We start from the raw sequence: 14,786 nt of genomic DNA on the forward strand, positions 1-14,786 counted from the left end.
GCAAGGCCATAGCAGCAGACAGGTCCCAAAGATGGTAAACCTCCCCGGCTCTTATACTATTTCACGAACCTCCCGTTATACATCCCCTCTTCTTATTTCCACCACTTAGAGCACAGCTTTCTAAACTTTTCATGTTGGTGACACACCTTTTAGGTTTAACTGTATTTTTATTGGCATTTGCATCAACAATATACAGACAGTTTGCAATGAAGATATATGCCTAGCATTCGTACATCACTTTATAAATGTGTCCATTCTAGTTACCAATGCTCTTCCGGGAGCATGGCTGCAACCATATCCCAATTAGGCCTTCGAAATGGTCACCTGCCTTACAGTCTATCTATGGAGAAACGAGGGTATGATGCCTTTTAATGAATGGAAAAGAGAAGAAAAAAAGAGAAAAAGAACGTGGAACCTGCACTAAGGCCCTGTCCTGGAAGAGCCAGCTCTTCTCGGATTCTGGGCGCTTCCATTCGACAAGTTACCGCAGCTAAGCTGCGTGGAAATATTCGCGAACTTTAGGAATACCCAGTCCCCCCGCGTCTAGTCTCATATAACTCAGGTCTTTGCGTATCCGGGGCTGCTTCCCTCCCCATATGAAATGGTTGCCTGCTGCAATGCCTGTAAGGTACCCGGGGTTTGCCAAACCGGAATTGTTTGGAAGAGGTACAGCGCTCGAGGCAGGAGGGACATCTTAACTGCTGCTACCCTGCCCAGCAGGGATAACGAGTGCAGTTTCCATTAGTTTAGGTCTTTCGTGGTGCGGCGGAGAAGTTTGGAATAATTTAGGTGTAGCTTTTGAGCTACCGATGCCGCTAGTTCTATGCCCAAATAGGGGATAGAGGAGTAAGTGGGAATACCCACATAGGCCGCTCCATCAAAGGGAGGTGTGTGGCCCTCGTCATAAAATTTAAGGATCGAGGATTTTCCCCTATTAATTTGCAGTCCCGAGACCTGGCCAAAGTCCTCTAGTTCTTTCAGGAAAGCCGGGACCGACCGGGCTGGTGACTCCAAAGAAGCAATTATATCGTCCGCGTACGGGCTGACCGTGTGATGTTCTCCCCCGAAGGGGATGCCTTTTATCTCTGGATTGTCCCTGATCCGCTGAGCCAACGGCTCAATATAAAGGGCGAAGAGGAGAGGTGACCGTGGACAACCCTGCCGGGTGCACCGCTGTATCTCAAAGGGCGTGGAGGTCACCCCATTCACCCTGATTGTGGCCTTGGGGTTGGTGTAGCAACTCGAAACCCATGCTTTAAACCTGTCCCCAAAACCAAAGTGCACCAGAGTCTTATCAAGAAAGCGCCAGTCCACCCGATCAAACGCTTTTCCTGCGTCCACGGACAAGAGGAGGGTATCCAGCTTGGTGCGGTGAGCCTTATCTATAAGATGGAAGATGAGTTTAATGTTGTCACTACTTTGCCGGGACTGTATGAACCAAGACTGATCTGGGTCGATGATGCCTGGCATGAGAGGAACCAAATGTTTTGCGAGTATACCAGTGAATATTTTAAGGTCGACATTAAGCAGCGATATTGGCCGGTAGGAACCGCATCTGGAGGCGTAATTTGCCCGGTTTAGGGAGCACTACTATTGAAGCGACATAGTCCGTGAGCATCACGCCCTCTGAATTTGCAATTTCTTTAACCTTACACTGCTGAGTTTTCGCCCTCAATCTGCTAGCCAACATCCGCCCCGTCCTATCCCCTCCTACATAGTATGAGTGCTTAAGGTGAAGGGCCACATATTCCGCCCTGTCTAAGTCGAGCCCCACCAGCAGGGCCTGTGCGTTCTTCAATTGCTGCCAAATTCTAGGTGCCCCCGTCCGACTATGGACCCTCTCCAGCTCCAGCACTTGGGCCGTAAGCTCCTCCCGGTGACACCTTTTAGACAATCTTCATCTTGCGACACGGTAATGCAAGCGAGCGCAGCGAGCGTGCCCGAACCCCCTATGGGGTGTTGGGGGGGAAAGTTTGACAAAATAGTGGCCAAATGTTGCAAATTTGAGAAAGCAGGAAGGTTAATAAAGCAATTGTGAATCTGTTCTAACAAAGACCGTGACTGGCAAAACTGGGTGTAAGTAAGGTTAGGTTTGTGCCTGAAACAAGAATATAATCATGCACACATTGACACATGCCCCAGTGATTTACGGCACAAAAAGGGCGGATGCACGCGCTGCCAACCCTTCCAACCCTGTACAAGGTCGGCCTGCTGCCTTGATGAATATGAGTTAGACAAAAATCCGTTCAGGAAGGGGGAATTGTGAGTGGTAAAACAATCGTGCAACTTATCAGCCGGTCTCTGCACATTGAACTCAGGTGGGACTGCTTTCCTCAGCGCAGCACGCCAAAAGGCACATCATCCTTACTTCACTGTGCCTTACTATCCATCTGTCTCTCCCTTTCTCTTCCTCCTCTCTCTCTCTTTCCATCCCTCTCTCTTTCTCCATCCTTCAGTCTCTCCCTCTTTCCCCTCCTCTCTCTCCCTCTCTCCCTTTCTCCTCTCTCTATCTTTCTGTCTCTCTCTCTTTCTCTTCATCTTCAGTCTCTCTCCCTTCCCCCCCCCCTCCTCTCTCTCTCTCGGACTCTCTCTGTGGCTCTCTTTCAGTATCTCTCTCGCCATCTCTCCATTCTTCAGTATCTCTCTACCTCTTTCTTTCTCTCTTCCTATCTTTCTCTCTGTCTCCATCCTTCAGTCTCTCTCCCTCTCTCTCTCTGGGTTTCTCTTCCTCGGTATCTCTCTCGCCCCCTCTCTCCATCCTTCAGTATCTCTCTCCTTCTCTCTCTCTCGCTCTCTCCCTGTCTCTCCCCTCTCTCTCGCTTGCTCACTCCCTCTCTATCTCTCCCTCTATCTCTCACCCCCCCCCCATATCTCTGTGGCACCCTTTCGTCTTTACTTTACAGGAACTTCTTGCGAGAGCCGCCCCTGGATAAGCAATGCCTCTGCTGGTTGTGCGTTACAAGGAGCCGTTGGTTGTGATATAATTATTAAGTGCAACTACTGAGAAATAAATTCAACAAAATAGACAAATACAATTATATGTAACGTTTCGTATATAAATACGGAGGTCATAAGATAAAAAGCCAATGGACCTGAGGCTGGACAGAGTCCCCGCCTCTCTCCTAACGCCTGAGTTTTCTAAGTAATAAGATGCAGCGCCGTGAACCAGTGCGCCAAGCAGAGACTCCTTCGGATACTGCTCAGAAGCTGCCACTGCCAGGTGTCCGACAAGGAGCAGGAATCCTGTTCGCAGCAGCCTGTGCCCCCGGTTGGCTCTGGCTGGTGCTTGGCAGGAGAGACTGGTGCCTGCTGGGCCCAGGGTGGAGGGAGGCGCTACAGAGGGTGTGAACAGCAGCAGACACCCCCTCAGCGTCATACAACTCGAACTCCCAGAATGCATATAATATTGGAAGTAAAGAAGAACGATCGCCTGGGGCCTAAACAGAGTTTTAAAATTTACCTGGGAGCAGAGGCGGCTCCGTGGTCACTGCATGCTTCTCCTTTCTCCGCCTACGCCGTACTGTGTCACTGAATGCAAGAGCATTCGCCCTAAACTGGCTGCAGAAGTCATCGTCGCACGACACATCCACAAATGGGAGGCGACACAGTACCGTGTCGCGACACACATTTTGGAAAGCCCTGACTTAGAGGCACTGATCTGAGATTTTATATGGGGAAATTCAAGGCACCGAGTTGCAATCAGAAAGCTATATTTACCCACAGACCAAGGGGACCTAGCTGTCCCAAATCTAGAGCAATAATACCTGGCTGCTCAAAAGTAGTGGGTAGCCAGGTGGTTAGCGGACAGACACAGGGAAGACACAGCAACCACACTCCATCCTGTGCAACTCCCAGGCCTGCTGAGGAATAATCCATCCTTGCACCAAAGCCAGACCCCCAAATTCGTTTTTACTGTGTGTGGCGCACGAATGCTTCAGCAGAGCACTATACATAAGTCAAACATCCACCCCATATACTCCCGCCCTCCCATTGAAAGGAACCCCCAGGGGTGCCACAGTTACCTCATTGGCCAAATTGCAGCAATGGCGGGACGCAGGAATTCAGGAAATAGGAGATTTATACCTTGATGGGGAATTACGACCATACACCACACTCGTAGGAGTCATAAAGCCCGAGGGACAACAGACTGGCAACAGACGAGCAATTTGCAGCACTGGGCGGGCTCCCTCACAGCCCAATAAACGCCATGACGCAGATGTTAGCCACGCATATCATACTCTGTACGACAAGAAATACAGGGCGCCCCAGCGATAGCATTTGCAACTCAGTTCAAAAATAATTACGTATCATCGGTTCTCGTTATATTATGACCCTTTCCCACAGTTTATTCTGTTAGCATGCATAATCACAGTCAGTCAATGGCAATAATGTACAAGCTATGCTTAGCCTAAAGGGATCGAGCAGCGTTAAATATGTGGAAAGCAATAATGGGAAAGAAATAGTAAAGGGATAAAAAGTAATACAGTTGTATAATAATCCTAAACATGTAAAAGTAATGAGATGATAAAAGTGGTAAATGTGCTGTGTGTGTGTGTGTGTAATGAGATGGTAAGTGTGTGTGTGTGTGTGTGTGTGTGTGTGTGTGTGTGTGTGTGTGTGTGTGCGCGTGTGTGCGCGTGTGTGCGTGTGTGTGTAATGAGATAAGAGTGGTAAATGTGCGAATCATTGACATGTCTACACTTTATGTTCACAATGTCGTAGAATAAACCAGTTGATATATGTAAAAAAGCAACTCTTACAAGTTCCAAATGGACACATATGTGAAACCTATGTACAATTTGTACTAATGTAAAAACGTTAAAAATTAATAACATCAGATTTTAAAAATAAAAAAAGATCTGTGGCAGGATCAGACACAGCCCAGCAATGCCAGCCACTATTCAATATGAACCCTTAAACATGACATAGGACAGGCATTTTGTTCTATGACTAAGGAACTGTAGACTCACTTGACTCTGATCAACGAGAATCCCAGGACTGTAAAAGACGCCAAAAGTGTAAAAGTGATTTGGGAATATACATACTGTAGAAGCACACTCTATTAATGCTGGGAACACAACAAACATTACATTATACAACAATTTTGCTTTTACGTACTGCTGGAGTAGAAAGAAGCTAAGAAATTAAGGCATTAAATGATTCACTAAAACATTTTTCAAGTAAATACAGTATGTCAATTTTCTGATGAATTACTAACACTCACCGCCACAGCAGAGATTTTTTCTTCATCACTTGGTACGCTATCTGTTTCACTTTCTGTTAAAGAAAAATGAAAGTGTACATAAAATGAAGAAAACATTCATTAATAAAATAAAACTAGACTTGTATGACATGCTTAGAACAGCCACCAACCCAAATTTTTTCCAGTGCAAACATATTGTATTTGGAGAGTGCAGTCAACCCTATTTCCAGCTCTTTAGTTTGCCTTTTTACCTGTCCCTAGTGCATGAAGACAATGATTTAAGATTCCGATCTGTTACACAGAAACAAGACCAGTGAAAGAAGAGAGAAAGGAGCACCAAAGCAACTTTGTGACCACTGGACACGAAGAACAATTGGTGGAAATCACCAACGTGCTGAGGAGACAGACAAAGGACCTGATTAGTGAACTTACAGAGTTCAAATTCCCACAGATGTATGCCCGTCCATCACAAAGGAAAAGCCAAAGATTATCACTTCCACCGTTTAACTGGAGGAACCTACTTCTTGAGCACTGAGGATTGTGTAATCAGAAGAGAACACTAGCGGCTCCTGGCGGTAGTGCTGCGGGGCAGGGAGGGTCAGGGTGGGGGGTAGTAAACTACAACATACGGCCGAACGGAGGTAAGTACATAAATAAATAAAACTAACTACACTGTGCACACTGTATCGCCAACCTCCCACCCTGCCACTCCCCCGCCCCACAGCACTCCCTCCGGGAGCCGCTACTGGAATATGTAAGAGGTGCAGTTGTGCAGGCCATAGGAGTGCAATTCCAATGTGTGACTGCAAGAGAAGGTTCATGGCACAGCAGTTACTGATAACAAGTAGACTGTCAGAGCATCCAAGAACATTCACATAGTACTGCAAGGATGTGTAGCTAACGAAGAATGTCAGATGATAACATGCATTTAGCAACAAACTTGTAGCAACATCTCGGAACCCAAGCAATGTGCAGCTAGATTGTGCTGCTGGCTGAGGCTCCGACACTGTCCAAGAACATTGTGTCCAGCATAGATCTGTAGTTGGCATGGGCTGGGTGACTGTCCAGTAGCCTTAGCAGCGTACAGCAAGAATTGCTAGCTATCACAAACTGAAACTTCTGAACTATTTGTTGTGCTCAAGAAGCATGTTTTGCTGGCAGAGACCATCCAAAAACATCCGTAGGGTGAACCAAGGATGAGTAGATAACAGACTGATAACATTAGTAGCATGCAGCAAGAACGCAAAGCTGGCTGCAGATGTGGGAGAGTTTATAGGATACGGCTGTGGTGTCGATGGAAGGAATAATTCACGTCTACACCTCACTGTGGAAATACATCATCAAAAGCAGCATGGACATGTGCATTTGGTAAAAACACAAACCTGGTGACTCAGCTGGGGTGTTGCAGCATGTGAAATCTATGACCTACCTAGTAGGGATGTTATCAAATTGCATTATGACTATATATTTATATGTTGTAATATTTTAATGATGTGTAACGAAATAGGCCAGCAAAGTATCTAGACACCATCATCTAGTAAATCCAACTAAAGCCTGGCATCGACATTATAAGTAGGCATGAGGGGATCGTCTTAGTCTTCCACAGAACCATAGTCCTAAGCGAAGGTGTGTAGATAGCCAGTCTACAAGTGTGTGTTTTACAGTAGAATTATTTTACAGGTCAAACAAAATGTGCATCATTTTACAGTATGACAAGCCCTAAATAACCACAAAGATGTATAGTTAAGTTTACCATAATTAAGTTGCCAGTGGTTTGCGTTTTCTAAATACAACACATTATGGTGTGAACCTAGAGAGACTATCTTGCCCCTACGGCCAATTGGCAATTTATATTGTGTACTGATTCTGGTGCATGACTAAAGGCAACTGCTTCTACCAGACAGAGCAAAACATTTACAGTAACCTATATAACACAACATATATAGCAAATTCTTTCAAGACAAATTAAATCACCAAGATGTCCCTTTCCTTAGATATAAGGAAACTTATCTTCAAATAGCATGTTTCATCGCAGGGTCTTATCTCATCCTAGGATGTGCACAACTATCATTGGAATCTCTTGGTTATAATAAGCCCTCTGAACTTTGATCACTATTTGTTTCTAATAATGAACTGAAATCCAATTTGAAAGCAAGTTTGAGAGCAGAGATTCTTTTGCATCTTATCCCACTGCTGACCGTAGACCGCTTTCATCTACACTCTCCCCCCACCTCCATGAGTGAGGAAAATAGCCACCAAAAGTGGCAACCACTGGAATGTCTGAAATGTGATTAGGGAATTTATGATTTAATTATTTCTGAATTATCAGCTTGATTTGTTTTCCATCAGTAAAAAATGACTCGGAGAAGCTACTTAACCCTGAATAACTATTCGATCTACACCTTGAACCGTGAGGAAAAAAGGTGTCGAAGTCTTACTAGTTGCAGTGGCAGTTAGAAAGCTCATCAACACACATTTGTACATCAATATATTGCTGCTGGAATTTAATTTTAATATAGCCCCACCAAAGCCCCCTTTGAACACAATAGTTAAATCTGACGTGCTCTGCCACTCTAGATCAACAGGCAAAATGTAGTATTAATGGTCAATTAGAATGCAAATTTAGATACTGCATCATGCCCTCAGAACTCTTCTCACACATTCATGATATAATCTGTTCGAACTTCGATCTGCTACCTTTCAGTACTATGCCGTTACTTGGACTAACAATTGTGGCATAGCTTTAACCTGAGAAGACTAAAAGGTACACCTCCTGCTAGCTGCACAAAGATGTTGGTGTAGTCCCACTCCCCATTCCACTGTCGGAATTCATCTACTTTGTTTGCCAGACCTCAGCCTATGACTTGAAAAAGTTGTTGATCAAGTTGCGGTTGACCATAAAATGAAGTTGGGGGTGAGTCAAGGAGGGACAGAGGAGGGAAGTGTCTAGAAAGGGTCATATGGGAGATCAAAGTAGCAGAACGAGATTTGGGGTGAGTCAAGAAGAGATAGAGGAGGGAAGAGTCAAGAAAAGATCTTAGGGAGCTCATAGCATTAGAATGAGGTTAGGGATCACAGAGTGGAGGTAGAGGATATATTGAGAGAGGTATAGGATGAGACAGAGTAGTACATTTGAGAGAGTTGAAGGCTTTTTTTTCTTTCTTTCATTCTACAGTGATAGTAAAGTAATGAATATATAGAGACATAACTAAACAGAAAGGGTATCTATGTATAAGGAAAATAATAAAGAGATATAAAATTGTATTGCATAATGCTCCATATGTGCAAGTATGGACAGTTAGAAATTCAGACTTTCAGATGTTGCTGTACGTAAAAGGTAGTATATTTGTGTATTTTTATAAGTGTTTTGTATTGTTTTTTATTTTATATATTTATTTTTGTTTTCCTCAATATTTTAATAGTGAAGCACTTATAGATACAATTGTTCTGATCACATTTACATACTGTGATAAATAAAATAAATCGAGACCCATAAGCATCTAGTCCAATAACTTATATGAAAACTGTGCAGTGACCAATGTACATGTTATGCATAAAATAATGCATAGATATGTGCGTGCGTGTGTAGCACCATAAGTAATTTATTCATTTGTTGAGCACACCTAAAGAATATATTTTAAAATCATAAGTTGCATATATTTTGCACAAAGAAATGCACATATCTAAATACATACATTTAATCCAATTATACACATGTATATGCACAGCGTTATATACTGTATATTTATGTTTGAGTGTGATAGTCGTGTAGGAAAGAGCCAACTCATGAGTAGTCTTTTGAAGAGAAGGTAGTTATCGGGGCTCTTCTGTTTGGGGGTAATGAATTCAATAGTTTGGCTGCTTGAACAGAGAAAGATTTACCACTCATGGTTTTTCCTGGAGGCTGCGGTTTTGTGATGAAGTTCCAATCTTGAGCGGGGGCTTCTTTGTTGGATGTATTTGGCGATTTGTTTCCTGATAAAAAGTGATCCTGTTCCATGTATTGCTATGTGGGGGATAGAAAGCAGCTTGACGGTGGATCTTCTGGCAACCGATAGCCAATGTAGGGCCCTCAAGGTAGGGCATATGTGGGCTTGTGGTTTTACATGTAGGAGTAGTCTGGCTGCAGAGTTTAGATTTAGTTGTAGTTTATTCATAGTTGGTAAAGATGATCGTGGTAGTGGCCATTGTGTAATGAGGTTTAGACAGTACAAGAGAGATAGTAGCTTGGGCATTGTGTGGAAATCCTAGGTGGGAGGAGATGCATTGCAGAGTTTTCATAGTAATGAAACTTGCTCTTGCTAACTTGTTCGCATAGGCATTCATTTATAATTTGGAGTCAATGGTAATTCCAAGGTTTCTTACTTCTGTAGATACTTTAGGAGGTTGTCCCAGATCGCCAGGGCAAGCACTGAGTGGGTCATAATTAATCCAGTCCCTCATATGAGTATTTCTGAATCGAAGGATTCAATTTGAGCTGTCTCCATGTCATCCACTGATCAATGGCTCCGAGGCAACTGAAGATTTGTGAGTTTCAAAGGCCTTTGGGGCTTTCTAGTTTAAGAAGTATTCGTGTGTCATCTGCATAGTTATAGCATATGAGCTCAAATTCATTGGTCTTTGCCGTAAATGACTTCATGTAGGTGTTGAAAAGCATGGATGAGATGATAGAGCCTTGAGGAATGCCTTATTTTGTGAACTACCGTTTGGATGAGAAGGAAGGGGGGGCGGATGACATATATCCTGTTTTGTGCCTCTTCCTTGACGGAATCCTGTTCCAAAGTAGGAAAGTATGGAGTTCCCTTCAAAGAATTAGGACATCTGGGCGGATGACGTTTTTCTATCAGTATGCCCAGGAAGGATCCATTTATAATCGATCTGTAGTTGTTTGGGTCATGTGGGTCCAGGTTTGTTTTCATCATTAATGGAAGTATGTATGTCTTTTTTAAGTCTTTTGGAAGATTCCTGTAGTTAAAGCATTATTGATGATTTTTCTTATTGATGTGGCAGCAAAGGTAGTTAAAAGAATGTTCTTGAAGATTTGTGGTGGCAAGGGTCAGAGTGACAGCCAGCTGGCCTACTTGCTTTGACCAGATCCATAAATTCACTTTGTGATAGTTGTTTGAAGGAATGCAGAGGCTGGAATAGCCTACCCTTGGGGGGGAATTGTAGGAAGTGGGCTGATGCTGTGGTTTTCTATTGTTTTAAATAGGAGTTCAAATCTGTCTGCTTTGGTTGAGTAATGATTTTCCAGTTTGTTAGTAAAATCATGAGTCATGGGAGGAGTTCCTTTCTTTGCCTTTAGGTTCATAAAACTCTGAGAATTTATAAAATACTTTATTTGCACAATTATTATTTTGAATTCTGTTTGAATAGTACTTTTTTTTGCTTTTTTGATTATGGACTTGTATATTTTGTTAACTTTGTGTAGGTGAAGTTTCTCTTGAGTATTATTTGTTTTTTCAGCCAAGTGCGTTGCAGCTTTGCAATTAATGGCTTTCTCTTTTTAAGGTCTGCATTCCTCCAAGGGGCTTGTTTTCCTTTGACCTGTTTTGTTGTTCTTAGTGGTATTAGGATATCAAACGCTTCTTGGAGCCACTCAAAGTTTTTGAACGGAATTTACTGTGTCTAAATCTATCATGGAAGTTAGCGGAGTTTCGAAGTATTCAAAATTAAGCTTGTTCCTTGGTTGATCGGTGAATGCAAGTATGGTGGTCTTGGGTATCTTGATGTGTGGTGTTTTGTGTTGGAAAGCTACCAGATGGTGGTCTGACCATGTGACTGGAGTAATCCTTTGAAAGGTAACTAGTTCTGGATTTTCAAAAATGACATCTAGGATGTGTCCAGCGATTTGTGTGGGTTTGTGGACAATCTGATGTAGGTTCAGTGTGTCTTGGCCAGTGATGATAGTTCTTGGATGGGGCATAATGGATTTGTCAAAACATATGTTTAGGTCACCAAGGATGCATAGGTTGGAAAGTTGTGTCATAGGGTTTGAAACCGTGTCTAGAAACATGTCTGGGAATGTTGTATTACTTAGTGGTGGTCTGTAAAGGAGGAAGTTACAGGAGGTAGTTGGTGTAGGATTGCATCTGGTCAATAGGGGCTCAAACCTTGTATGGAAATGCCATCAGCTTTTTTTTGCTTGAATATGCGGGACTGTCTATAATGTTTGTGGAGAGCCAATCATCTTTATCTTATTTCTGCTCTGACTTTTGGGTAAAGTTTGCATGTAGGCCGGTCTCTTTAATGGACATTACTCATGATGCACATGATTATATGATAGATACCCTCCCTCTCTACTCCGGTTTTTCACACCATACTGTATTTTTTTTTTATTATGGTTGTATTATGGTGTATTATGGTGAATCATAACTGAGAAAAAAATGTAAATGCATATTTGAGCTTGGATGACAGCGGAACAGCAAACACAACAGGCAACTGAAAACCTCAGAGGAGACAAGCCGGTGCCAATTACCAGACAAAACGGGAAGCACTGGCCTTGAGTAGCAGCCGTAGCTGGCTTTTGGAATGGGGGCCCTGATGACACTGCCATAAGAGACAGAACATAAGGACGAATTTCCAAAGAGAGGAGATGTAAAATGCTGTTCTTCGCCTCTCTACAGAGAAAATCATTGAAGAAAGAAACAACTACTAACTTGTGCATCAGAGGAGAGACTTCGAGCCTTCTCAGGACTAATAGCAGGATGGGAATGACAGTGAAAAATGAAAAACAGTACCTGCCATGTGATCTGAAAATATAAAAGAGTATGATAATGAATGGGCAGAACCAAAGCTCTAGACTCATGACAAGAAGGAAAGGGCAATGAAGATAACCAGGGTGTGGCAGAGGAATTGGGCAGCAGGTTGAAAATCCGAAACCCTAGAGAAAAGGCTAATAGCGCTTCCCAGTGCAAGTATAGAATGCACTACCGTACAAATGGAGGTGCACTGACTAGATGTATATATAACTTCTCAACAATACATCTAAGCTATGGCAGTGAATATGGAAACTAACGATTGCAGTGTAAAACACCGTTCCTGGAACATATGAAGTGCTGTGAACACCCCAGCAAGAATGAGTTAGCCCCCCATGAGAAACGCAGACATTAAAAGACTTTCTGAACAACTTTAGATCCTTATTGGAAAAGAGATATATATACTGAAGAACACATGTAAAGGTGAGCAAGTGACCAGCAATCGAAACAGCCAATTCAATCTCCATGGTAAGTTAACCAAGACTTTCTCTGATGAGATACTAGCCATGAAAATGGAGATATCCTCGAAGATAATAGAAATATGTAAGGACATTCAATCTTTTGGGGATTCCATTAGTAAGAATTATGCTGCACTACCATAATGGGAATGACATTAAAGGATACCTATGAGGCTATAGGAAATATGTCAGAAGAACTAAAAGATCTCAGACAAATGTGATGATTTGGACAAGGATAAGAATCAGGAACTGAAGGGAAAATGTTGACGATATAGAGACATTTTGTCAAGTTCTCTTTCAACATGTATTGCACAAGATCGAAGACTGTGAAGTGCACATAGTGCGAACACATTAAACAGGAGCCTGACCAATGCCACCAGGAGTTCCTCAAATGAAAAATTTGCAAAGTGATTTCATCAACTGTAAAAGACAGAATTCTGAAAGAAGTTTGTTGTATCAAACTATCAAGATTTGTCTCAAACCATATTGCACAAGAGAGGCGCCATGATAGATATCATGAGAGAATTGAGACAGAGATAAAAAGATACTGATAGGCTTTCTCTTTAGCACTAATGTTCTAGTGGGACTCTAGGAACCTTACCATCAAAGGTCTTGAAGAGGGGAAATCGATATTGGGCATGCTAACATGTGTTAACATGTTAACATACCAGGAACGAAGGAAGGCAAAGGGAATGGGGCTCAAATGATGAGCCAACAGCCATCAACTCGAAAGATACTAAACTGCAGGAGGTGATAGAACTTGATGATGAAAGTTTTGAGTAGCATAATAGCCGCACACTAACATATCTATGTTGTGACGGAAGTTAATAAGAATATAAGATTTCTGCTCATGCGCCAATCATTTGGGATGCAGTTTATACATCCGCCTAAGAGGAAACAGATCTGTCAGTTCGACTATATTCTATTTTACAGATAGGATACAAGCAAGGACTCACAAATCAGATTGAGAAATAGGGTACAATAAACAATAATGGTAAAACATTTATGCAAATACTCCGTGACACCTTCAAGGCTGTCAGAACAAAGTCCATTGCAGTTAGATCAGATCAATCATGAGAATGAAACTAGAAACAGATCTGACACTGGGAGAACAATGAGGTAAAGAATTAGGATATCGCTCAAAACCCAAAGAGAATTCACAATATATCAAGTGGCGTATTTATTTACTTGCCACTGGATTATGTTTGACTAGAGAACATTCTTTAACACCTAACGTCATGAGATCTAAGGGCTCACAAACAAATTCTGAATAAGATAAAAGATGTGAATTTCCCCCTTTCATTTAGAATTCCATCATGGTTGGGTCCATGACTAGGAGGCTATAAACTTTTTTACAGACTTGGACTTTACCATCAGAGACCACAAGACGGACACGTTAATTACCTACATTAGTAGTTTTTCTGGTGGATACCCAATCCAGTCACTGATTTCTCATCCTTACAATATTCCATATGAGCCAGACTGGATCTGGAAATATTTCTTAACAGTGCCCCCCTCACACATCTACGTGACGCCTTGCAGCTCCGTGTAGGTTTTGTTACGTCCCAGAAGAGATGGAGCAGAACTACATACAAGCACCATCCCTGCACGTCATCAGTTTCTTGCTTGCTACGTTCGATGTAGAAACTTAAAACCCTTATTGAATCCAACAAATTGAGCCTCTCCTTCCCTTTTGTGGGGCATGGTTGGGGGGGGGGGGGGGGGGGGGGGGGGGTTTGGGGTGCAGGGCGATGGTGGGGAGACAAAGAACACCAGGAAAGTGATGGACTTCCCAACAGGGAAAGGGGTCATGGCTTTCTGTAAAAAGTCACCTGAATCCTCAGCACCAGTTTGTCCAGAAAAAAAGGTGGTGTTGGGCAGTTGAACCAAAAGATCCAGGAGTTCACTCATTTGACGAGCTAAAGTGATCACAACGAGGAAGACAGAAGATGCAACAAGCAGGCATATATCAGCTCGAAAGGAGTACACATGAGAAGCTTTAACGGTACCACTCTCTCCTGGCCTGATCAGGAGTCAGCAGGATGGCCTGAGCCCGGTCGCTCCTGATCTTCAAAACTCTGGGCAGGAGAGGCAGAGGTGGGCAGGAGTACAGGAGTCATGTAATCCAATCCAGCCGGAATGAATCTACTAAAGAGTTTTCACAGGAATTCTAATGTACAAAAGTTTCAATATTGCACTTTCTCCACAGTGATAAAAAGATCTAGCTAGGGTTCCTCCCACTGTCCGAAGATGCCCTGTGGCACCCTGAGGTGTAGCCACCATTCATGATCCGCCAGGCGCTGCTGGCTGAACTGGCCCACCCTGACATTCAAGGATCCCGGCAGGAGGCTCATGATTAGGGACATT

General features: G+C 43.0%; 1 protein-coding gene across 2 annotated transcripts in view; it reads right to left on the bottom strand.

Moving 5' to 3' along the window:
• The window catches only part of IRF2 (interferon regulatory factor 2), a 348,737-nt gene that overhangs the window by 18,353 nt on the left and 315,598 nt on the right, over positions 1–14,786 (bottom strand). For both annotated transcript variants that reach the window (XM_085641901.1, XM_085641900.1), the window contains exon 8: positions 5,225–5,277. In XM_085641901.1, coding sequence (XP_085498027.1) covers positions 5,225–5,277 — 53 coding nt within the window. The remainder of the gene's footprint in view (positions 1–5,224; positions 5,278–14,786) is intronic.

This window comes from Triturus cristatus, chromosome 2_2 (genome assembly GCF_964204655.1).
Source record: "Triturus cristatus chromosome 2_2, aTriCri1.1, whole genome shotgun sequence".
Lineage (NCBI taxonomy): Eukaryota > Metazoa > Chordata > Amphibia > Caudata > Salamandridae > Triturus > Triturus cristatus.